Source organism: Populus euphratica, unplaced genomic scaffold, assembly GCF_000495115.2.
Source record: "Populus euphratica unplaced genomic scaffold, PopEup_1.0 scaffold110.1, whole genome shotgun sequence".
Classification (NCBI taxonomy): domain Eukaryota; kingdom Viridiplantae; phylum Streptophyta; class Magnoliopsida; order Malpighiales; family Salicaceae; genus Populus; species Populus euphratica.
The window spans coordinates 1121632-1149038 of record NW_011499904.1 but is presented as its reverse complement, the minus strand read 5'-3'; the positions used below and the strand labels follow the sequence as shown (position 1 = coordinate 1149038).

General features: G+C 29.8%; 2 protein-coding genes across 2 annotated transcripts; one reads left to right on the top strand and one right to left on the bottom strand.

Annotated features, from left to right (window-relative positions):
• Positions 1–14624: 14624 nt before the first annotated feature.
• Positions 14625–16713, top strand: LOC105133277 (protein UNUSUAL FLORAL ORGANS). Its single transcript, XM_011037205.1, has one exon. It carries the CDS (start codon positions 15157–15159, stop codon positions 16477–16479), a length of 1323 nt encoding a protein of 440 aa, XP_011035507.1. The 5' UTR covers positions 14625–15156; the 3' UTR covers positions 16480–16713.
• Positions 16714–17787: 1074 nt separating this feature from the next.
• On the bottom strand, positions 17788–25447 carry LOC105133276 (GTP-binding family protein). The gene is made up of 8 exons (XM_011037204.1): positions 24766–25447; positions 23255–23344; positions 21797–21942; positions 19948–20106; positions 19771–19837; positions 18950–19057; positions 18674–18813; positions 17788–18284 (listed from the first exon to the last, which is right to left on the bottom strand). Exons 1-8 carry the CDS (start codon positions 25255–25257, stop codon positions 18200–18202), a joined length of 1287 nt encoding a protein of 428 aa, XP_011035506.1. The 5' UTR covers positions 25258–25447; the 3' UTR covers positions 17788–18199.
• Between the last annotated feature and the right edge of the window lie 1960 nt (positions 25448–27407).

The window sequence follows — 27407 nt, the reverse complement described above, 5'->3', positions numbered from 1 at the left end:
GTCATTTTAACTTTTGCCTAAACCTCTAAGGCTTAAATGTGAAACAACAAACCGTATAATAATCAAATCATAAAAAAAAATAAAGAGTGCAATAAAAAGACAACGACATATTGTATTGACTATGGTTAACCAATGAAATTTATAACCTGGATAATGGATATGACCATAACAATTTAACTTAATTGTACAATATGAGTTTTTCTTTTTCTTCTTTCATTTTCTTCTTGATTGGGCCTTAATAACTTAGTTGTACAATATGAGTTTTTCTTTTTCTTCTCTTATTTTCTTCTTGGTTAGGCCTTAATTGACCTGGGTTGGGTGAAAAATAGGATTAAATCACTAAATTAAAGAATTATAAAATAATTATGAAGGAGATTTAAAATAAATAAATATATATATATATATATATATTGTATCAACCTCGGTCAACCTAGGTTAACCTGCAAATCTCACAACTCAGGTCATGACCACGACCATAATAAGATACCTCAATCCTATTTCTTTTGCTAGATTTGAAAATCTAACATTGTGTTGATCCTATATACTATTAATTTAAATATCATATTTCCTAAACCTGAAAGTGTGAGTAGTGATACTAGATTAGGATGGAGTTATATTTGTAAAATTAAGTCTTCATAGTAACAAAAATTTACAAGATAATTGTTTGTGATACATCACAGGTTGGATCAAATTTTTGTTGAATGTTAAGAAAATATTCAAGTGTTGTTAACTTGTCTACATATACTATATGGAAATTGACCCGATGTTACCTAGTCATCTTTACAAGTCCAAAGACAACCTGAAGGGTTTGTAAAAATATAGTCTGACTAAAAAAACCAAGAAGATATCTTTTTTTAAGTATTGAGATAACAACATATTATATCGATTTGGATTTATTTATATCAACTCAAGTTAACCTGCCAAATCTCTAACCCAAGTCATGAAACCTCGATAACATTATAGAAAGAAAATATTTTTTTTTATTAAGCTCAATTCAATTAGCGTAATATTGAAGGATAAAATTGATAATGAAATTCAATTAAAAATATAAATCGAGTCAACCCAGATTAACTTTTCAAACCTGAGTCATAAGACCAAGATAACCTCATTAAAAAAAAAATTATGAAGCTCAATTTTCAATCACTATAATGTTGAATAATAAAATTAAAAAGAAAATTCACTTAAAAATTATATAAAAACTACTCGAGTCAACTCAAGTTAACCAATCATACTTGCTACTTGAGTTATTAGATTGTGATAACGTTCTTGAAAAAAAAAACAAAAACAATTATGAAGTTCAATTCTCAATCTTGCTACTTGAGTTATTAGATTGTGATAACCTTCTTAAAAGAAAACCAAAAACAATTATGAAGTCCAATTCTTAATCAACTTGGTATTAAATGATAAAATTAGAAAATAAATTTCAGTTAAAAAAAAGCAAAAAAAACCCTAGATAATCAAACAAACCATGACTTGGATTATAAGACCTATAAAAAATAAATAAAAACAGTTATGAATTATAATTCTCAATCAACCTAGTGTTAAAAAATTAAATTAACAAAAATTAATAAAATAAATTAAAAGTACTTTAAGTTAACTCAGATTAACTTGTCAAACCTGAGTTATTAGATCGGGATAACTTTATAGAAAAAAACTAAAAAATATTATGAAGTTAAAATTTCCAATCAACCCAATGTTGAAGAATGAAAATAAAAAATAAATAAATAAAAAAAGAATATAAAAACCTAAGTTAACTTGATTTTCGTTCAAAACTTGCAACTCGGGTCATGAGATCATGAGATCATGATAACCCCATAGAAAAAAAATTAAAAAAATGAATTCTAATCTCCAATTAATCGAATATTAAAGGATGAAGTTGAGAAAAAAATTAATTAAAAAAACTCAAGTTAATTTAGGTTAACTTGTCAAACTTAGGTTATGGAATGGAGATAAATTCATGAGAAATAAACTAAAATAAATTATGAAGTTCAATATTCATTAAACCTAACATTGAATGATAAATTTTTTTTTTAAAAAGCCTAAGACTTAGCTAAAAAAACAAAAAAAAAATTAAAGATCAAATAAAAAAGGCGAAAACATTTTACTTTTCATTATTATAGTGAAATGTCAAAGCCTTTTAGTGTATGTTAATTTGTGCTGTGAAGAGAGAGTGGCCACCCATTTATAGGATCTGGGAATTTATGTTGTATATACAAATTCTTATGTTGTTTGAGTATATGAAAGATTAATTGATAATAATTAAGGTAAATTCTTTTACTATATATATGGCATGAATGTTGATCCATTTTTTTTTTTAATGTGATGATAATTGTAATGTGTTTGTTACTGAGTATGATTCACAAATAAAAAAATTACTTGGGAATTGCTTTTTAGGTGTTAAAGAAACTTGATGAGTTATCAGATTTTCAATTTATAAGTTTTAAGTTTGATATGAAACTTGAGATTATTTGTTTGAGGATGTGTACTCCATTATTTAGCTGTAAAATGCATAATACTTGTGGAAAGAATAATAATAAATTATTGTTGTTATGTAAATGTTAATTGATGATTTCATTTTCTATACATTGTTATTAACTATAAGAGAAAAAAAAAGGCATGCGTTTAACTATTACATATTATAGGATGCCATATGAGTTTATTGTTTTGAAATTGAAAATTAACTTATGTTATATTTTAGAGATGTCGAGAAAAAACTTAACGAGAGCTACTACTAGTTAACCAATAGTAGTCTTGATAACATTAGCGGTCATGATGTCAATTTTGGTGTTAGTCATGAAGAGAAACCTAATATATATAATATCAATCGAGGCTCATCCACTTTAAGTAGTAGAGGTGGAATCTCTTATTCAAAAGATCCATATTCCAATGAAATTATTATTAAGTAAAAGGTTGAATGTAACTCATGTATTGAAGTTATTTATTTTATTTTGATTAGGTTATTTTAAGATCTACATGAAATGAAATTGATTGACTTTGCATTAATATTGTTTTTAGATTTATATACATTTAAGTTGAACATTTTATTACAAGCATGATGAAATCATCGTTCTAGGAACTACTATTTCAATAAAAACGACTTCAGTATCATCTTGAATTAATGAATATAATAGATGCTTGGTGAGGATTTTTTAAGATAAGATAAAATATTTTTTTAATTTAGTAATTTTAAAAAACTAATTAATATACGAATTAACAATTCAGAGAAAATTTTGATGGAAAACCATGGTGCAATTAGGTAAGTATAAAGTAATTAACAAATTTTATATTTAAAATTATAATCTTAAATCTTCAAATCTCATGTATATTTAATAAATTTTTTTGTAAAAAATTACATGATTTATGATACGATGCCCATAAATATGTAAAATGCATAGTCATCTCTAATGACATAGAGGCATAAAAAAAGTATAAATCAAGTCACATAATAGAAAATAATTAGGTGAAGTTTCATGAATTTAAGACATTGAAAGAATTTAAAAGGCGCTAAAATCAAGTCACATAATAGAAAATAATTAGATAAAGTTTCATGAATTTAAGATATTAAAAGAATTTAAAAGGTGCTAAAAACTTTCAGATTATAAAATTAAAATAAAATAACACATGGTTTGTAAATAAACACACTAATAAATTACTCCCATTTGCCAACCATTTAAAGCGCCTAGTTTGGTATGTTTACAAGATGCTTATGGCATTGGTTAAAGATATAGGGTCATGTCATATTCCTTCAATTCTAGGCACACAACAACCCCCATAAGCCATTTAACACTGTAATTTAAAGTGAACCACATTACAAAAAGAAATAAAAGTCAAATTTCAAGAAGAAAATAAAAAGAATTAAAAGAAAATGATGGAATATATAGCTTTTTATTATCTAGATCTTCATTTTAGTTCTTTTAACCTAGAATCCCTCTTTCCATCTCTACCACCACCCTCACCTCACCTATGTAGCGATTAATTTGTTGTTGTGCAATTAGTTTTGATGAATTTTGAATTTGATAAAATTTTGATGTTAATAAAATATCAAGTGTTTAGTTGTATTATGATTTTTATTGTTTTTTTAAATAATAACTACATAACTATAAAAAAAAATACTTGATTTTATCAAAAATCACCCATAAACTAAAGATCAAAGAAATTTCTCAGTAATTCTATGGATAATATAAACATCATTTCATTAAAAGTTATAAAATGATTTGAAATTTTTTAAAAAAATTATTATATTAGTGATTTTATTAATAATATTTAAATTTTTTCAATGGAATATTTCATTTGTAATTTATTTATTTACAGAATAACTGATAGAAACTAGTCAATGCTTCTTTTTGTTTTTTTTTTTTTTTTGGCTCCAATATTCCTTTGGCATTTCCCTTAACATTTGCCAACAGGCATCAAATTCCCGATAAAAATTTGTCCGCCAGTGTGTTTTTTCCAAGAAAACCATCCATGATATAAATTGCTGTGAAATGATGCTTCCTTGTTATTTATTATGCACGTCTATTATTTTTGTGATATTTTATTTATTTATTGAGATTATAAAATATTTAGTGGGAGTCTATTATTTTTGTGATATTTTATTTATTTATTGAGATTATAAAATATTTAGTGGGAGTCTATTATTTTTGTGATATTTTATTTATTTATTGAGATTATAAAATATTTAGTGGGAATTAATCGTGGTACATATAAATTGATCTAAATACTCCATATAAATCAAAAAAAAAATTCATACTTTTTTTACAATTTTTTATGGTGAACTTAGTTTGCATATCATAATAAGTTTTTATTTAAAAAAAAAACTTTGGATAGAAAAATATTTTTTTGTTAAAAAAATACATGACTTGAAGGAGGAATCTTGACTGAAAAAATATATTTTTATTTAAATTATTTTAATTTTTATGAACTTTTATTTAAATTATCGCAACATTAAATAAAAATATATTTCCAATATAGTCCTGCTGCATCAACGAGGGAAAAAAAAAAACTAGTGTATATACTAAATTATAAACACAATAATTATTTGTCTAGTCGAGCAATCAAACATAATTTAAATGAAGGATTTTCATAATTAATTCTAAATTGATCATTTTTTTCAAAAAAATATACACCAAATCATTCTTCAAAAAACGAAAACCGAAAACAGAACTCACGATTTATATTGTCTTTTTACATGCAAGAACTGCTAATGGATAGCTAAACCCGTTGGTTTCCTGCGGTAAACCAACAAGTACTCGAGCAAATTAAGCTGCTACAGCGGCTCTTGTCGGAGCAATCACGTCACTTGTAAAGTTGTCGGCCATGCAACTTTCATAAGATACAAGTAGCTCCTCTTTAATCCCCACCACCTCTTCGCTGTTTTTCTTTTTCTTTCTGCAACCTCAGATGGAACAAGCTTAGTTTGACTTTCGCATCGTTGGTTTTTTAATTGTAAAAATATTTTTAAAAAGATTTAAATTTTATTTTTGTTTTAAATTAAAAAATTTTACTATTTTTATATTATTTTAATATATAAAATAATCATTATCGCAACGTAAAACTAAAACTTGCTCTTTGTGAATCCTCAAACGATTTGTCTCGACAATGTTTGGCATTTAAATTTTTTTCCACGAGGAAGAATTTGAACCTTTTCTTAGAGCAATTCTAAGGGGTGAGCTAAATTAAAAAAAAAAAATTAAAAATGTTATTTTAGCTTTTTTTCATACTTATTTTATATACTTCAAAAAAAGTATTGAATAATATTAAAATACATTTCCTCTTCCACAAATACTATTCTTACTTTTCTCTTACGAAAATCAAAATCAATAAAATTGGGTCAACAAAAAAATAAATTAATTAAATATAGCTATCTAAAAAAATTACATATTAAACTCATTAAAAAAATAAAACACTTATTTCTTTTATTTTAATATAATTAATTTTTTAAATAGTTTTTTTTTCATTGAGGTATACATAATAAAAAAAAAACTATATATATACTATTTAAAATATTATTCTATCAATTTAGCTTTTTAAAATAATATTAATCTTTTTGACGTAAGGTAGATGAGTTTTAGATAGATAGGCACAATAAGATGGAATTGACAGTTGAAACGAATATCTAACTAGTGATTTCCCTGAATATAAGATCTACATCATGTTCTTGTAAGTTGAGAAGCAATTTTTGCTAGATTTTCTTCTCTTATAATTGCCAGAAGCCAAAAACACAAACAAATCTAATACAAATACTTCTACAAAGTGTTCCATTGAGCTAGCTGAGATGGAGTGAAATGAAATGTAAATGGATAATGGTAATGGGCATCCATGAGAGGAGTCGGATAAAGTGTATACAAAAAAGAAGAAGAAAAGAACGATAAACATTAAAGGGGTTAGAGGACAAAGATTAAAAAAAAGCAAAAAGAAGAGACAGCATATGGAAAAATAAAATAAAATAAAATAAACAGAGAGGTTACTTGAAGGGAAGCCCAATTTCCAAATCCGATGAGTTATCTTATTTCCCAAAGGAGGAGATTTCTTGAAAGAAGCATAATTTTCCAAATCTGATCACTCACCCTTTGTGCATTTTTGAAATATAAATCCTGAGACAATGATGATAGTTTAGGATTGATGGAAACAAGACAGTGTGTTGATTTTAGTGGAAGTGAGAGTTCTGACTTCAAGATTTTTGCTTCTCTAAACGAAAGCCAAGTGTGCTGCATGAAGAGAATAATGAATGCTACTGCTGGTGCTGGTGCTGGTGCTGCTGCTGCAGCTGCTGCCAGCGATGCGTAGTGAACGAACATGAATCTTGTCAAAAGCTTTTTGTAGTTCACGCCGAACTGTGTCCAGAGCCCCCATAACACAGCGATGGGACTGGACATATGATCTGATAATCCCTTTAGTTTCAAGTACATTTGGTCACTGACAAGCCTTGTAGTTTTGGTCACTGTGTTTGGGATATGATGGCTCAACCTAGACACAGATAATTAATAATGATGGAGACTGGGTCTCAGTATTGGATTCATGATAACAGGCAACCAGCCATGGCAGTGGTCTTGTGTTAATGCATATATGGATCGAACACGGACGCCAACAAATACAACAACTTTCTATTTATTTTTATGTTTTATAAATATTTTTTATATTTCTTTAAATTAATATTTTTTTAATATTTTTATATTATTTTCATTCATTAATATAAAAAATAATTGTAAAAAATAAAAAATATTATTTTTTAATAAAAATATTTTAAAAAATAACTATAATTATAGTACCATATAAAAAAAATCACTCACAAATTAAACTATTCTTCATCAATATTTTTTTTTACTTTTGTGAGTTTGATTTTCGAGTTTATCAATGGCAAGAGAGGTTAACTAAGAATTTTATTACATAAGCGAATAATTTAATTATAAAAAAATAAATAGAAATAAATCAAAAGAAAATTTTAACGGCAAATTCAAGGTGTAAGGTCTTCTAAGAAATGAATCCTATTCTGAGAGTTTTTTTTTTTTATGATCTCGGTATTAACATCTTCCTAATTATGTAATCTTCATAGTTGGATGAGCATTATCTCAGCACCCTTATATCAAAGCTTCAATCCTTTATCTGCAGTAGGTTAGCTGGTTGTATCATTTTTCTCTTTGAAATCATTGACCTTAATGTTGGGATAAGCTAACCACAATTATGTTTAACCTGGAGAACCTATATCCTTATTGGTTTGTCTTTAATATTATATCTTGGAAACTCCTTTGTGACATCCTTTCATGTTTTTTTCTTCATCTGCTTCAAAATTTATTTTTGTGATGGGTTGAGAACTCCTTCCTAAAATAACAATCACTTTAATGCCATAGGTTTTATAGCTCTCAATCTTTTTTTAACCGATAGAACATAGAAGGTATGGTGTATTGCAGCTTTAGATGGTAATCAACATTCTTAATTTTTTTTTCTTTGTTTTGAATGGCCTATAATATTAATGAACTAACTTCTGTTCTTTTTCCTCTTTTTTTTTTTTTTATCATATGCTTATTTGAAGATAAGATTGCAATTTCAAGTATGTCTATTCTCCCACCTCAAACTCTTGCTCTTTTCATTTTTTTTATCAGCTTGTTCTTTATGTCAATTTTGTGCTTTAGTTAGATTAATCTTGATATTGTGTAAAATAATTGTTATATCAGTTAAGTGCTCTTTTACAACTTGATTTTATATAAGCTAGGAGCATAACTGACTAGGTCTGGGGATTTGTAACCATACAATGTTTGAAAAGTAAAAGTTTTTTGAAATAAGGTAAAGAACTACACTTAATAATATGTCATTTGTTAAAGGTTTGTAACCATGAATATTTTCTAATTTAACCTTTTAACAAGTATCACATTATTAAATGTAATCCTTTCCCTTTTATCTTTATACCTATCTAGAAAAAAACCCTTCATGGCCTTTTGAATTGTCATTTTATGTCTTTAATATCCAGACGAGGGGTTGTGATGGATAAATTTTAGAATTATAAGCTTAAAAGGTTAATGTTTGTTGAAGTATATTCTTTTCTTGTTTAATAATAACCGTCGTTTAAGTTAAAACTTTAGTTTTTTTTTTGTGTTCATTTTTATCTATCTAAATTTCTTTTGAATTTAAAAATTTATAGCATAACTCCTGTTAATATCCTTTAACCCGTATAATAGTTATGACCTATAACTTTTTAATTTTTATTTTTCTCTTAGTCAACCTTTTAGCTCTTCTACATAATATGTTAGCAATTTTATTCTCTTCTTTTAGCTCTTCTATATAATATGTTAGCAATTTTATTCTCTTTTCTTTCTTTGTATTCTATTAAAAAGTCATATCCTAGTAGCTTAGAAACTTATTTTTGCAACAAGAAAGTTCTTCTTTTCTTTTCTAATAAATACTTAAGGCTATATTAATCAGTTTTGATCTTAAGAGATTGATCAAGTAAATATAACTTTTTTTTTGTACTGTCATTATTAATACCAATACCTTTTTCTTTTAAGTTGATAGATTTAATTCCTTACCTTTAAGCCCTTTACTCAAATACGAGATTGCCTTTTTGCATTAACACGGTTTCAACCCCTCCTTTAAAGCATTATATTTTAATATAAAGAGTTTAGTAATGTTAAGATTGAAAGTTTTGACATAGTTTATTTTAATTTTTTAAAGACCTCTTTTGCTTATGCACTACATCTTTTTTTAAAAAAAAGTAATTAGGTTAATGGGCTAGCTATATTTTCATATCTATATATAAACCTACAGCAATACCTAGTTAAGCCTAACAATCCCTTTAAGGCTTTAATGTTTTTAGGTCTATGTCAACTCACCATAGCTTTAATTTTATTATGATCACCCCCTACCCTATTTTTAAATATAATATGGCCCGAATACTTAACTTTAGTAGTAAAAAACTTACATTTATATTTTTAGCATAAAGTTGTTGTTCACCTAAGGATTTCACAACTAACTAGAGATGCTCTAGGTGTTCATTTTTTGACTGCCTATAAATTAAAATATCATTGAAAAAACTAAAATAAAATGTCTAAGAAAAGGTTTGAGTACTTGATTTATTATCCCTTAAAAAGTAAAAAGTGCATTAGTTAACCCGAATAGCATTACTATAAACTTGTAATGTCTTTTACGGGTCCTAATATCCATTTTATGAATATCTTTGGGTTTCTTGATTTGATAAAAATTTGATCATTAATTTAATTTTGAGAAAAATTAGAAGCTTTATTGTTTATTTAATACCTCTTCTACCACTAGTATCAAGAATTTATCATTTACATTTTCCTTTTTAAAAGCCTAATAGTCAACACATATTCACCATAAAACCATTTGACTTTCTTACTAGTAGAACGGGGGATGAAAAGGACTCTGGCTAAGGTGGATGGTTCCTAACTCCAAAAGCTCTTTCACTATTTTTTTTAATTTTTATTTTTTGATAATACAAATAACGATACGACCTGACATTCATGGGGCTTGTTCTTTTCTTAAGTGTGATACTATGGTTTTTAGTTTTCTCAAGTGGGGTCCCTTAAAGCTCAACAAATACTTCACTGAATATATAGTATCATCTCGAATCCTTCAAGTCGAAAACTTATATGGTATGGGAATTGTGATTTCTATCTTTTAAATCCGCAACATCAACCCTTGCTCCATCATTCGTAGCATTTTAAAAATTATGGACCTATTATTAACATTTGAATCTTGTGTTCTTAAACCCAAAACTTATGTAATCAATCTCCTAAATTGGAATTCCATTATTAATGCTTCAAGAACCCAGAATGTAGGTCATAAACCCTTAAACTAATGATATCTAGTACCATTTTGAATCCTTCAAGTTGAATCAATCATGCTTATATCTGAAACTAAGCTTTTTGAATATCAAACTTTAATTATAGATAAAACCTTTTATTTTGTAACCATAATCTTCCAACTATCTTATCCTTAATAGGTTGTTCTCCTTCCACAAATATACCTATCATTCTTATGACATTCAGGCAACCAAATTATAAGGACTTCTTATATCCACTAAAGTTATAATTATCTAACCTGTAATTATAAGCCTAATCCTCATTATTTATGGACTAGGGCTTCATAACATAACATTCAAGGAAACTTTAGTCTCCTCTCCTCCTGAAAATGACCTTATCAGATCAACCAAGTCTTTTATAGAGTTAGGGACTTTACCATTCATGTCCTCATCATCTTCAATAATAAAAAATAATTTAAGCCCATCATATTTATGGTTAGACCCCTATTTCCAATTACATTTAAAACATAAACCCTTATCATGTTTCTTCTTGATTTAAATAAGCATTAGCTTTTGCACAACTAAATGTAATTTAATACCCCTTTAATCTGTACTAAAGAAGACCATTTACCCACAGTCAAATCTGTATTAAACCTTGATACTCCTTACCACCTCACTCAAGTTCTCTTTTTGCATTCTAGCAAGTTCATAAGTCATCACTAGATTTGGTGGGTTAAGCATTTTCACGTTTAACTTGATTTTATTCTTCAACCCATCCAAAAAAATAAACATAGTTGTTATTTATCTACAAGCCTTTTTACCCTGTTAAACTATAATTCAAACTATGATTTATAATTCTCTATAATTTTTATCTATTTAAGATTGATCAATATTTTTATTGGATTATTGTAGGTCATTATTCTATAACAAATTTGTAGAGCCTTGATGAATGATTCCCAACTAGTTAATGCCTTTGTCTCCTTCATCTCTTGAAACCATGTTATAGCTTTTCCTTCAGTGTGAAAGCTTGCCATAAATATTTGTTGATGTGGTGGTGTATTGTGGAAGTTCAAAAAATAAGTAGCCTTATACACCTAGCATAAAGGATCTTCTCCATTAAATTTAAGAAAAACCAATATCACGGGTCATGTTTGTAGTTATTGAAGTTGCCTTTGATGTGGTTCAAAATCATTGTAATAATTTCCATTAACATATTTCAATTATATGTTTAGTGGAGATTTTACAGGTTTTTTCTTTTAAATCTTGGCTAACTGGTCAACCTTTACTGATACGTTTTGCAATTATTAAACCAGTTCTTTCAACACTTATTGTTAAGATAAATGATTATGTTATTGCTTTTCTTATTGTTATTTCATTATGCCCATTATCTCAAGCAACCGTAACATGTAAATATCATCTATCATTGTAGAAGTGCCAACTTTGATACCATATTTGCAATAATCTTGAGTTAATGTGAATATGGAATGATAATTTGATTGCTAATTATAAGAATAAGAAAAAAAGAATTGAAACAAGTTTTTATTAAGTGAATTATTTAATTAGAGAAAGGTGATAAATAGAAACAAATCAAATTTGTCATTTTTTACAAGTATATGAAATACAATAATCCATTACAAGCAATTATGTCATTAGGCATTACATATTTGTCATTTAATTATGAAAGAATTTATTTTATCTCAAGCTATTGATAAAAGAGAATTGTATTTAAAAATTAATTTATGGGTTTTTATTGATTTGTTAGTGATTGTTGCATTGTTAAATTTAAAATCTATTTCATTTTAAAAAAATGATTTGTTAGAAGTAATAAAGAAAAATATTTCTAAGATTTTATCTTAGTAATTTATGAAAATAAATGTTGCACAGATCTGGATATTATTTATTAAAGTATGTAAGAATTTTTTTTAAAAAAGTACATGCATGGATTAGGAATTGAATCCATCTTAATTTGCTATTGATAAATAAACATTTTACTATTAAGCTAGTTTTGTCAAATTGAGAGATATTTTATTTTAAAATATAATGAAAATAATGTTAAAAAATAACTTTAAAAGAAATGACATGACATGCTTCTTTTTTTTTTAATTTATTAATTTATGTGAAAAGTTAACTGAGAACGAGTACACACACATTCTCATTTAACTTTGTCAAGTTACATATGGAAGTAAGTGCGGAAGTCACTTTGTCAAATTCAACCACTCCTTCAACCTAAAAAATAATCGTGAAAAGCGTAATTCAAAGTAATTTTATGGATCTATCAAATAATGTCTTGATTTTTAATTTATTATAATTAAATAAGGCACAATAACAAACTATTGAAAAACAAGAAACCCCTTAAGAGATTACCACTCAAATACATATACCCAAAGCAAAAATACTAGTGAACATAGAGCTTTGTAGCCCCAAACTGCTTTGTGGCCTCTTCGCTCTAATTATCCCTCGGGTACAATTGGTTGTAGTGATATAAAGCTAGATGATGTCAATTCATACTATCAAATATAGATTTGTTCTTAGATTTTTTAAGATTTATGTTTTTTAATCTAATTATTATTATTAATAAATATAAATAATTCTCTTCAAATATATGTGATATAGGATTTTGTTTTTTTTAAGAAAAGGTGCAATTATTAAATTTGTACATAAAAATTCAATTCAATGAAAATAAATGTTCAATGATAAAATTGAAGAAAAAAATAAATTAAAAAAATAACAATTAAAAAAATAAGGATTAAATTTGATAAAAAATTCAATTCAATGAAAATAAATGTATAATAAAATTGAATAAAAAAATAAATTAAAAAAATAATTAAAAATTAAAAAAATAAGGATTAAATTTGATAAAAAATTCAATTCAATGAAAATAAATGTTCAATGATAAAATTGAATAAAAAAATAAATTAAAAAAATAATTAAAACTTAAAAAAAATAACAATTAAAAAAATAACAAAATCAAACAACTAGAGATGAAATCAAAAATAAAATCCAATTAGAAATAACCAATATAAATAAAATAATTTCAACAAGATAAGAAGGATTCAGTCAAAAGAAAAAAAAAATTGTAGGGTTGGTATATTTTTTTGCATTTTCAGCATGCAATCCAATAAAGAAAAAGAATGAAAATAAAAAAGGTTAATTGGCTCAAAACAAAACTTTACTATCAATGATGTGTCATCCCAGAAGAAAGATGATGAGCAGATGTATCAAATGATATGGTGAAAACTTAGTTTCAACCATTGTCTTCAGCCGCACACCCCGCTTCAAAGTGTTGATGCGTGCGAAGCACATCTTAATAGCTTTTTTTTATATATATATGCACAAAATCAAAAATATCATTATAACTAAATAATAATAGCAAAACAAAAAATAATTATGAAATTACAATTAATCTCTTAAGGTCATGCTAGAACCTTTGAATGGTAAAGGTAACGGAATAATTTAACTATTTATAAAATAATAAAAAATAAAAATACCTTTAGAGCTAAATAACAATAACTAAAAAACCATTAGAAAATGGCAATGAAGTCCCTAAAATCATGGCTAACAAATTTATATAGTAAGGCTACCTGCATCATTCAAGTATTCATAACAATATTAAAATTATTATATAGCTCCTAAATCAAAGGTTATAATTGTTTACTCTCTAAGAACAATATGATGATTGCATTATCATTAAAAAAAATAGTGTTGTCTCCAAGTAAATCAAATATGATAAATTAATTATATATAAAAATTATTATATTTATTAAATAAAGCTTTAAAAATTAAAAAATAAGATAATAATTTTATTATAATTCTAGATATATTTCAGAATTGACTATAATATAAAAAAAAACCCACACAATTGTTACTGTACTTAATAATTCAAAATCCATGGAATTTCCACACAACGAAAACACGAGTGTATAGTTGTGTGTTTTTATGAGAATTAATACAATTTAAATTTTTTTTAACAAACTAGCTTAAAGAAATTTTTTTAAAAAAAATAGCTCAGCCAAAACGACAGTCTCTATCTATAATTTTTTTTAAAAAAAAATCACAAGTGAGAATGCGATTTTTTTTAAAATAACACCCAATTTTTTTCTTTTAATTATTATAGCTGAGAATTACGGTTTATTCAGATACTATAATTATCAACAGTGGTTTTTTTAGTTGTGCTATTTTTTAATTTTTTTTATTTGTCGTAATGTGTTGATTTTTTAAAAAAAAAACTTGTGCTAAATTTGAAAAACATCCTTAAGTTGCTTTGTTTTTTTGGAAGTAAATAAGAATCTTTATTTTCATCAAAATAAATAAATAAATAATGGACAGTGAATAATTACTGAGATTAGCAACCCTTTCACTGGCACCATGTCCTTCCTCCCTCGGCCTTGACATGAAAATACTGAATTGATAGAGGGAGGGAGGGAGAAAAAACTATCAGAACCACTGCATTTTTCACCAAAAGGTAAAAATACAAAGTGAAAAAGTGGCTGAGGTCTTAGCTTTCATTTCCTATTTAAACACTTCTGAAAAGGCCAAATTAATCCGTTCAAAACCCTAGCATGTTCTCCCTTCAGCTTCCTCTCTCCATATCCATTGAAGAAACAGAATAGATACCTTCCCAGATGATTGCTTGCAGTCTTACGCTGCTACCAAACCAAAAGACAGCCTTTTTGTTTGCTAAATAAGATGGCTTCTTCGAAGGTATAACGTGGATCTCAGGTTTCTTCTTTAGTTATTGGCTTCAAGGAACTTGAACCTTTCTTTATTTTCTCCTTGAAAAGAGCGCCAAAAGCAAGACTTCAGTTAAAAAATAGAGGACCTTCCATACATACTGTTCCCTCTCTCTCTTCAGGCTACGAAACAAAAACCAGGCCCGATAGTTCTTTTAGCTTAGCTGCTCATACATGGAAGGTGCATTCAGCAATTCCATGCCCTCACACTTCTACACTTTCACCCCTGGGACTAGTAGTGCTTATGTTACAGATACTGTCACCAATACTTGGATGGACACCAGGATATGGAGTAAGCTCCCGCAATCGCTGATTGATCGTGTAATCGCCTTTCTTCCACCTCCAGCCTTTTTTAGAGCTCGTTGTGTCTGCAAGAGATGGTATGGTCTCTTGTTCTCCAATAATTTTCTTGAACTCTATATCCAGATATCACCACGCCGCCATTGGTTCCTATTCTTCAAGCACAAAAGCCTAAAAAGCTACATCTGTGGAAACAACAGTAACACCACTCGTGGCAGTAGCGGCCAAACTAGTACAACCAATATATTTGAAGGGTACCTCTTTGATCCTTACGATATTGCATGGTATAGAATTTCTTTTCCGTTGGTTCCATCTGGGTTCTCGCCTGCTGCTGCTTCTGGTGGCTTAATATGTTGGGTCTCAGATGAGGCTGGTGCAAAGAGTATCATTTTATGCAACCCACTTATTGGCTCTCTATCTCAGCTGCCGCCAACGTTAAGACCACGTCTCTTTCCTTCAACTGGCTTAAAAGTTGGGCCATCCTCAATTGTTGGGGCTGTTGCAGGTGATGACTTGATTTCTCCATATGCAGTCAAGAATTTATCCACCGAAAGTTTTCATATTGATGCTGGTGGGTTTTACTCTCTATGGGGTACTACTTCTTCTCTCCCAAGGCTTTGTAGCCTTGAATCAGGTCAAATGATTTGTGTTGATGACAGATTTTACTGCATGAATTACAACCCATTTAGCGTTTTGGCTTATGACATAGCAGCAAACAGTTGGTGCAAGATTCAAGCTCCAATGAGGAGATTTCTACGCTCGCCAAGCTTGGTTGAGAGCATGGGAAAACTCATTCTTGTTGCAGCAGTGGAGAAGAGCAAGCTCAACGTGCCAAAGAGCTTGAGACTTTGGAGCTTGCAAGCTTGTGGAACGACATGGGTAGAGATTGAAAGGATGCCCCAGCAACTTTACCAACAATTTGAAGAGCTGGAAGCTGGTCACGGGTTTGATTGTGTTGGACATGGTGAGTTTATTGCTATCATTATCAGAGGATCGGACAAGGCTTTGCTGTTTGATATCTTAAGGAAGGCGTGGCAGTGGATTCCTCCATGTCCTTACATAAATCACGGAGGTGGAGGTGGAGGTGGAGGTGAATTGCATGGTTTTGCTTATGAGCCTACAATCACTACTCCAGTTACAGGCCTCCTTGATCAGCTCACAATCCCATTTCAGTCATTCAGTGGGTTAATTGGCTAGTAATTAAAGCTTCGATAGAATCAAATTAGGGCGTAGCAGCAGTCGCTGACGTCGGTACCATAAAAATGTTATAGTATGGTGCTCTAGTAGGAAATCATGAGAGGCTACCTGAAGTACTAGTTTATTCGGGTGATTCTGTTGAGTCAATCTCCATGTTTAGCACGTATTATATCATATTGTATAGTTTAATTAATTAGTTAGTTAACCCTTTTATCTAATTTTGTTCTCTGCTACCGTAATAATTTGCTTTGGCGTCTTACCAAAATAACTATCTTATTTATTTATTTATTTTCAGCAAACCAGAAACAGGACCTGCCTAATGAGATCGTTTCGTGTTGATATGATTGAAAATCAACCTCTACCATACTATCCTCTATATATTTCCAGAAACAAGATTTTACAGTGATCTTAAACGAATATCTTTATATAAAGAAAGAGAAGCAAAAAATGGATGATTTATCTAATTTATTAAAAAAGATAATACAGAATTGTGAGATCTTCCACCCAAATTCTTTGAGGAAGAATAGGATTAGCTAATTTACCTAAAGCATGAGCCAGAATTTCCTTCTCTTTTCATTACATAATGAGACAGCAATAGCACTCATGGGAGAAGTGAGGACACTGACCACATTCGACAGTCCGTCTCTAAAATGATCTACTCGTACCCCATGTCTCTTAACTTGAAAGAAGGCCTGCACGGGCTGCTATTGCTTCGCCAGCTTGTGGACCGAAGGTTGAGCTTTTATAAATGGATGCCGCGAGCATCGCATGACCCGGATTGTTCCTAAAAACGACACACCATGGGATGTGCCAGAATGCATGGACATCTCCATTTTCTATATACTGGACAAATAAAGACACGACTCCTCACCTTCAATTCTCGGGACTTTACAACTCTAATTTGTGTTTATGCACAGAACAGTACACTGTACTTTAATTACAGAACCTAGAGTTTTTAGTTTTTGAATCGAATTTGTAGGTTGCTCAAGTGTGGCACCAACGAAACAAATACACAACCACACGTGTTAGTGATAAAATATTGGCACTTTTTACCATCTTTAGGACCACCCTTCTACAGGCAGCTGGGCTTGTCAGCTTCAATCAGCCCACAGTAAGATGACAATGTGCAGTCCCTATAATTTGCATTTTTTTGGGTTTCCCTTTTCTGTGTTTTTGGCATCACGGCCCCAATAATTTGCTCCATCACTTCATTCATCCATTGTGTTTTTCAGCTATGACGGTATACACAGTTTTATCAAACAGTCCCAGCCCTACAACTGAGCAAAGCTACGGCAGCATCACAAAATATGGCAGCTACTAACAAGTTGCACATTTCATATTCCAACGAATTATAGTGTCTCCATCAAGTATTGCGGAAGTACAAAATCTCTGGATGCTCTCATCAGAATTACAATCCAAATAAGTGTGGATATATCTATTCAAAATTTGCAAGACATAAACATGCTATGAAGTAAATCAGGAAAAACAAAAGATGGGAACATTCCAGCTCTTCATGCATTTCTGTTAACCCATTTCAGTCCTTAGATTGGAGCTGACGTATGATTGCCAGTCGAACCTCACTTCCATATAGCCTTCTTGAGGCTAAGAAACAAGGTAAATTACTGACCAAGCACGCCTTAATAAACCTTTGAATATACATTTCCCGAGGCTAAATTTGGTAGCGGTGCAATTTTTTTTCCCTTTCAAATTGGTTAACTGATCATTTAATTCGAACCTGGAGGATGAGGTGCACTTCCCTCTTGAATATGGACCTCAGCTCTTCATTAGCTTCAACACCGATCCTCCTGTGTGAATAACCAATACATGCTAATAAGAAAGTATGGTGATGACTCTTGAGGATGATGTCGTTCTTAATTCATGCGAGCCAAAACAGTAACAAGAAGTAAACGCAGGAATACGAAAACCAAAGTCCACAGAAATGATAAATTTGTTTTTTTGCATTCTTTCCTGAGTTTTTCTAAACTTATTCTTAATGGACGCTACCTAAAGTTTCCTGGGTTGCCGTCATATGTATCTTAGTGCCTTGAAAAAACATCTTAAGAACCACATCTCAGCTTCAGTCATATTTTCTTTCCAAATATGCATGATGGTAGCCACCTTGATTGAAACTTGAAATAAAAGATGTGAAGGGAAAAAAAACATAGCAGTAATCCTAGAGATGGAAGTTGCTTACCCAATTTTTGATCCCTTCTTCCCCACAAGAATCTTTCGCTGGCTTAGTTTAGGAGTGACGAAGTGCTGTTCAATCCTCAGAGAACCATCTCTTAATTCTTTCCAATCCATCAACCGATGTTCAATGCCATAAGGGATTTCCTGAAATGAATAGGGTTCGTAGTTTTCACTCAGATCCTCTAAAGTACATGCGGGAACAACACCCCCTCTAAGTAATAAAACATATAAAATATGCCACAAGTCAATGAAGTAAATAAAATGAAGATCCAAGTTTTACCTGATGAACATGGTCTAATAACCTTTCCCGGACAACTTCTAATGAAATATTCTTCATGACTTCTTCACTCATAGATAGTGGATCTTCATCCCATGGTCTTTTGACTGCCTAAGTACAAATACCATTGATAAGCCAAAATCAGATGCAAATCCTAATTGAGATAGTCATGATTTTTTAAAAAAAAAAAAAACAGAGAGAGAATGGTAGAACCTGAATCTACCAGTAAAATGGCTGCCTTTTCCATTCAAATTGTGTAGAAAATAATTCATATATCAATAGATAAATTAGATATTATTTACAGAACTGGACATATTATGGTAAACTTTACTGACAAAATTAGTGTCGATAACAAGCATGCCATATTCAAGTAAATTTCTCCACCAGGAAATGACTTTCATCAGAGATAAAGAACATTATTATGGCAAGAATAAACAAAACCTATTGTATCATTGTATGAGTGAACTTTATTTTCTTTAATGCAGAAGAGGCACTCATAATACTGCAGACAAAAAAATGACAGAAAAAGGATTCAGGGCCAAAACGAGTGGGGTAAGCAACAATTTCCCAAAGAAAATTTAATCTGATAATATAGAAGGAAATTGTAACTATTTAAACTGAATTTTAACTCAAGAATTCCAATAGATATGCCTTTTTGTATTTGACTAATAATGGGAGATATCTTCAGACTCCAGATAATTTTGTTCCAAGGGTGGAAAAAGTCTTCTTTCCCAAGGAATGAGTAAATATAAATCATTCAAAGAAATCAAGTTCCTATAAATCTAGAAACTATTTCTTCTAAAATCAAAAGGCAAGGAAAATACCTGCTCCATCAAATATTGATTAAGATGTTTTACTCCAGAGCCCTTCAGTCCTGAGATCATGAAGTGCCTAGAAAATAGATGAATAGGAAAAAAGTAATCACAGTTCAAGTATCCATAGACGACTATAAAAAAGCAGCAAGGGAAAGCCATGTGATTTCATTTTATATGAAAACCTACCTATCATATCCAGGAAGGTCTTTGAATTCCTCAACAACCTTCAATAAGTCTTTCTTTTTCTCAACAAGGTCAATCTTATTCATACACAACACCCGCTTTTGTTTTGGGTTTGCTTGTGCTCCCATGCATTTTATCAATCCAACCACTCTTGAATCAGGTCTAAATAGATGAACAGCAGAAGGATCTTTTATCAGTGATCAGCATATAACAGGAAGCAACACAATATTACTAGAATGGAGTGTATCACCCACTGCACTGGTGGAACAACGAAAAATAGTAAAACAGAAGAGGATGTTTATTAGGAGATTGAATAATCAGACAATAAGATCACAATTCTTGAATCACATTGAGCACAGTTCAAAGTCTATTTTAAATTGATTTCTGGGCAAAAAGTAACATAAAAAGTAGCTCCTCCACAACCCAGATAAAAACCCAGGCAAGACTTGCAGTGATGACACGTGACCTTATGCAAGCAGAGTACTGATCAAAATGGAATTTTGACACTGAAAATACATTACTACACTTCTCTAGAAGTTCTTTGGCCAGACTTAATTTAGCAAACTCTTGATGTTTCTAATAACAATAATTACAAACTAAAAATGTACTGATGAATCAATAATATGTTGAATACTAAGTTGACAGGAAGTGTAGTATTTTGGTGGATGGAATGCGAACAGATTCACAGTACACAACAGGAAGGATGGGCAGAGTGTTTCTTCAGCAGATCAAAAGATGCATCTTTACAATTTTGGCCTCACTTCCCAAAAGCTTCGTATGTAGCAAGGACAGTTACACAAGAAAGCATTTTTATTCGGGTAAAAAAATCCAAGTGTTCAGAGTCAGATGTAAAATGTTATGATAGAGCAACATGTACTGACCCCAATAAATTCCAACATATATAGTGAATAACAGAAGTCTTGAAAACATACAAACCACACGAGCATGGCATTACCTAAAAATATTTGAAATTTGATAATGCAAGATCTTCTTTTGCTTCTTCCTATCCTTAATTCGGCTATCTGTAATTCTGTGCAGGGTTATTTTCCCCTAAACCTAACCGAGAGAGTTTTTTAATATTTTCCCTATGGGCTGGACCTTTGAAGGATTTGAAATTTCTTTTTGTCATTTTATTTCACTCCAAGAGTACATGTTATGGTTATGGACCTAACTTGAGTAGCAGTTACCCATTACAGAAGCCCTACAGGTATATGTACAAGGAGAAACGTATCATAATCATGTGCAACATGTAATGAAGTCATACACTTTGAGGAACATTGTGTATATTCTTCTTTAAAACTGTTTTTAAGCGTGGTGCTTTTGGTGCTTCTATTGAAAACAAAAGTATTGGGGAAACAATTCTAAGATCTGCTAATAGTTCAAGATCTTGATGGCAGATGTATGTTATTTAAGGCCCAAAAACCCATGGTATTATTGCAACTGCACCTTAAATCCATGGTTACAGTTATAGTTCTAAGGCTGATGTTCAACAAATGCTGCTGATATAACATGCCCATCATTCAATCTAAAGAGTGTAATAGTGAACAAAACAGTGATAAATGAGATTTTTTTTTGGCAAAATGTTTGACCAGAAAAGCAAATGGAGAAAAAAAATGCTAATTGTTTAAGCACAGCTCCTAATGTGCAGATATTAAAAAGATTTGGAGAACAACATTTATCATATCAAAGCTAAGTCAGAACACAGGATGTCATTGCAACGCATGTAGAACTTAGAACCCCCTTGTAAAATAGCTTTGCGAAGCAAAGTTGCCTAGGGAGATTATAGAAAGTAATAGGAAAACAAAAATGAGAGATGAAGTCTATTCAAGGTCACATGCAACAGCTCACTGACCTGGTAAGATGCCTATGGACATCAAAAATAACCATAAGCACATCATATAAATCAACTGAACTCCAGGCACTTTCAACACGTGTCTTCATGTCTTTGTAAGGATAACCACGGTTATTTACCATAAGTCCAGGGGTGTCAAAGAAACACTGCATAAAATAAATGTTATTATTATATCTTTTGACAGCACACCAAAAGGAATGCACGATGGATCGTTTTGCTTGCAAATTAACTTTGTAATAAATATCCAAATAATTAAAAAACACCATATAATTAACATCATAGACTATCTACATTCTTTCAAGTGAGAAGAACAAGAGACCTAAAAGACATCATTTACAACAAGAACAACTTGATACAGGAAATAATAACGAGATTCCAAGGGAAAAACAAATTTCAATTCATCAAAATACAAAAGCATTTCAAAGAATACAATGAGGTATGATGACAATAGCTCATAAAAGTTTCCATTTTTTAAAATAAAAAATAAAAATAATTTCAATTCGATATATATTTTATTTCGTATGCATATTGAATTATATAAATAACTTCTCAGAGCCTTGTACTGGAAGGGGACAAAGAATTGTTAAATAGCAAAATGTTAAAGTGACAGCCAACAGCAAACGTACATAGAAGAAAATGATTTGCTCCTGACAAAACTTAAGCTCCATTTTTTTCCTGTCTAAAGAGAGGCTGATCATTTTCTTTCAAAGTACGCAAGCATCATAATCTGAGTATTCATGTGAAAGAATGCTTTAGGATTTTGTAATGCTACTGAAATAAGACCATGCAGAAACATCAGCTTAAAAGGAATCATTCACAAGAAGAAACAACTCAAAATAGAAAATAATAAAGAGATTCAAACAGAAAAATATTTTTCAATTCATGAAAATACAAAAGTATTTCAAAGGATATAATAAGGAATGATGACAAAAGCACACAAAAGTTTCCATTTACATTATTTTGTTAAAATAATGCATTAATTTCGATTAATGTATATTTTATTTTTCCATGCATATATTTCTGACCTCAAAAGGCCTCATAAGGCTGCGGAAAACAAAGACAGCTATCTAGCAAAAAGTTAGCTGCCAGCCAACCGCAAAGGGCAGGATATATAGAAAAATGATTAGAACCGGACAAAGATTAAGCTCCAGTTCAGAATTCCTGGCTAATGAGAGGCTTTTTACTTTCCTTTTCAAAGTAAGTCAGTGCCACAATGAGAGTTCACGTGAAAGAATATGATTTATCAATAATGGCAGGTGGTCATGTAGAAACATCAACTTCTTTCTTTTTGAAGTGTGACATTCATAATTTTTTTCATTTTTTAGCCATGGATTTAATCTGCATATGATGTTAGCATAATATTTGCTCTACCATGCAGATGAAACCATGCATAATGCAGTTATTAAATCCACAAAAGAAAAGAGAATGAAGTTGATAAACCAGAGCCATGGGATATACTATTTGAGTGTCTCCATCAGTCATCACTCCCAACACTTCATGAGTTGTGGTATTTGTCTTCCGTGACACAGCAGCAACCTTTGTCCCAACCTATGCATATGTGATAACAAAGAGCACATCCAAACGGTTGTCAGATGATGTTCATGTTGTAAAAGAATCAGGAACTTTGCAAATAGTACTGGATATAATAAGATAAATTGAATATGTATACAATTCTAAAGAGAGAAGATACCCTCTTCCTCTCTAAAATATTTGCTTCATGGGAAGCTTCCTACACCTCTGACTATGCATTGTGGGGCGGCCTTGGCCATTTCATATCATTCCCCCCAACCCATCCTACCATTTGGAGTTGACACCTAAAGGTTAAAAGTCCCAAGTTTAACTATTGGGCTGTCCCTTAAGGATTATATATATATATATATATATATATTCTAATGTATCCAAAATACATGACACCTCATGCTTTATGAAGGAGCAATACTGAGATCCCGCAAGATCATCCTTCACCATGAAAAAGCCACAAAGTTAAAGGTGAGCAATTGCACTCCATAAATTAATTCAAAATTTTGGATTGTGATTCCATACATATCCTTGTAATTCAAACAATAACAAAGATATAAAATAAGAATTTGGTATTCCACAATTGGAGTCGGCATCCAGTGTCTAATATGTTGTGGTTCACAGTGTGAGTATAGAGTATGACTCTTTCGCTTGTGGGTGGCGCAGAATAGGAAGTTAGTGAGATTGCAACTTCAGGTCTCACAAAACACAGAAGCATCTGCTTTATCTACTTGATAGAGATGCGTGCAGACATACATAAGCCTATTGCTTCTTTCAAATTCATATAAACAAGATAGAGTTCCCTCAGAAGTATGGTTTCTTAACTTTTTGGAGAAAGTTTTCCTTCTGATATACTCCTATTGTTTATTCATTACTCCTCTGATGTTTTGTCTGGGGCAGCCCTTTTCAAGGATCCATATCACAAAGGGAGATCCCTCCCATAAGATGCAATTTGATTGGTCCCAGAATTCTCATGACAAGCCAATCTCCAACAAGACAGTCAGTTTCTCAAATTAAGCACAACCCACAAAACCCCCTAAGAAGTTATATTGCGAAGATTAAACAAGAGAAACAGCTATTACTTAGTGAAGGTTCTTCGTGCTCAAGATATGTTCTTACAGGGTACCACCCCAGAACAAAAGTTAAGGTACCAATTTGTCCATCTTTCGCACTTCAGAATCCTTAAGCTATAAAACATCAATGATAGCATCAATCTTTTGCGTATCAACTATCCTACACGATTCCCAAGGAAAACTGAAAATCGAGCAAGACCCCAATATCAACAAAACAATACAAGCTATTCTCTGAAAGTTTAACACTAGAAAAACATAGTCAACAAATCAAAGACCCCCCATTTCTATATAATAACAAAAATTCAATAGACCACCAATATTCAAAACAACAGCAGAAACATCCAAAACACAAAACCATATTAAAAAACGAAACCAGACCATGAAATTAGTCAAGGCAGACTTCCCAGCATTTGGAGCACCAATAATCCCGACCGAAAGCGACTTCTGATCTTCCTCTCTGACCTCCTCACCCTCCTCCTCATCAGGCCTCTCTAATGCTGCCTCCAGCAAAGCTTTAGCCAAAAGTCTCCTCCTTTGCTCCTCCACTTGCTCTTCTTGTTCCTCCAAAATTTGCAGTTTCCCTTTTTGGGTTTCTTTTTTAAAAACTAATTTATCAACTCTCTCTCTGTATCTCTCATCCCAGGTGGGTTCCTTATGAGTGGCGCTAGTTGTGTTGCTGTTATTGTTAAAAGAAGAATCAATTGTGTAGTGGGTGCTGTCAAAGACAGAGTCACTATTGTCATTTTCACTCTCGTTTTGGTCAGGTTGGGCTGAGAAGAACTGAGAGAGGAGGTTTTGGTTAGTGTAGACAGAGGGAGGTGGCTTTGTAGCAAGGGTGCTGGCGATTCTCAGTGCTCTCAATGATTTCATTTCAAGATTGTGGTGAACTATTGCAAAAGCATAGACACATACATGAATGAATATATGGAGAGGGAGTGAGGTAGAGGGAGGGATTTTTGTGGTTTACTTTGGGAGAATTATTGAGCTGCTCGGGGGTTTTAGGGGTTATGAGGTTTTTCTTTTTCTCCCGGCTTGTTTATTTTCTTTTTCTAAATGCGACACAAATATTCATGCCATGACAAAGAAATATAGTTAATTCTGTCCCTGTTTCATACCTTAGGTCACTTTTCAATTTTTTTTTATTTACTTTTAAAATGGTAATTATTTAGATTTAATAGAAAAATGTATTTTTTTAGCTAAGTTTTTTATTTATGTGTTTTTTATTGAAAAAAAAAGTTCTTTTATTAGCAATATAATTTTTAAAATAAACATTAAATACAATTAAAATAAATATTTGTCAAAACTTTCAGAAAAATTAAATTAAGGAGAAGAAATTATCTCTTTAATCAAATTCTTTTTTTATGTATTTATTTTTTATAAAAATATTTTTTATATTAAAACATTGTTTTTTAAATAAAAATATATCATAATTTGAATAGCAAGTTTCAATCAAAAACAAGAAAAATAATGGCTTGCTAATTTTATGTGAATGTACAAGAGTAATTAATTTGATAAATTATATAAAAATTAATATAAAATAAAAAAAGATTTATTTTTATAGAATATTCATGAGAAATTTAATATATATATATATATATATATATATATATATATATATATATATATATATATATATATATATATATATATATATATATATATATATATATATATATATATATATATATATATATATATATATATATATATATATATATATATATATATATATATATATATATATATATATATATATATATATATATATATATATATATATATATATATATAGATTCATATATAATTATTAATAAAATAATTATTAATATTGCCATCAAGATCTCCAAAAATAATGTTATAATTAAATAATTTTTTAGATATTATTTTAACGGTTTTATTTTTACAAAATAATTTCTAAAATTAGAAGGGAAAAAAGCTAAAAAAAACATTTAAAAAAGGCTAAATACAATTAAGCTTGAACTAACAACCTAAGTGTAGACTACCAAACCCATATGTTTAGCTTAAAAAGTATCTACGCACACGTACCTTTTAAATCTTTAAAACTTAATTTTTAACATGTTATTATCTAAAACAAATTACATGAATCTTAATAATTTTATTTTCAATGTAAAATCACCTTTTAATTAATCTAAAATCCTAAAATAAAATTATTATTTTTTTTATTTCAATTTGCTTTTTGAGGCTTAGTTGAAACCCAAAAGCCATTGATATTGAACTTCCCTCTCTAAGATGAATTTATTGGCTAGAATATTAATTATTTTGTTGGTTAGATTTTAGTTGCTCCAAAGTTTTCTCCATCCTTTTCTTTTTCAATGATTTTTTCACTCATTCCTCTACTTAGAATGAAGGGTGAGAAAAATTAAGTTTAAGATTAAAATGTAAATATAAAAAACTATAAGGAATAATTCTAAAAAAAATAAAAAGTAAAGGACCAAAATGAACTCTATTTTAAATAAATAAATAAAAGGACCAAACATGGAAATATTAAAATTTAAGGGGCCAAAATGGACTTTCACTTAAAATTACAAGGACCATTTTGAAAAAATATAAAAAATTTAAGAGACCAAAATGAACTTTCTTAAAACTAAAAGAACCTAAAGAATGAAAAAAATATATTGATCCAAATGGAATTTCACTGTCTATGAAATATATTAATAATCTAAAAAATAAAAAGAAAGAAATGAAAATTTAATTAATTATAATTTAATCTTTAAAACTTAATTGAACCAATCAAATTATTCATCATGATTTATAGTTATCAAACTCTGTTTAATATTTATATTATGAGTTTATTTGATTAATTTCGAGTCATAAATCAACATGAGTCAATTCTAAACTAACATGATTTTAGATAAAATAAAATATTAAAAAGTAAACTAACATCTTTTAAAATAAAAATTAAACAAATTATTTCAATTTAACCCAAACAAGTTAATTAAATCACTAGAGTCAGCTTTCAAAAAAGTTTAAAGAGGAAAGCTAGGTTAGATTTTTGGTTA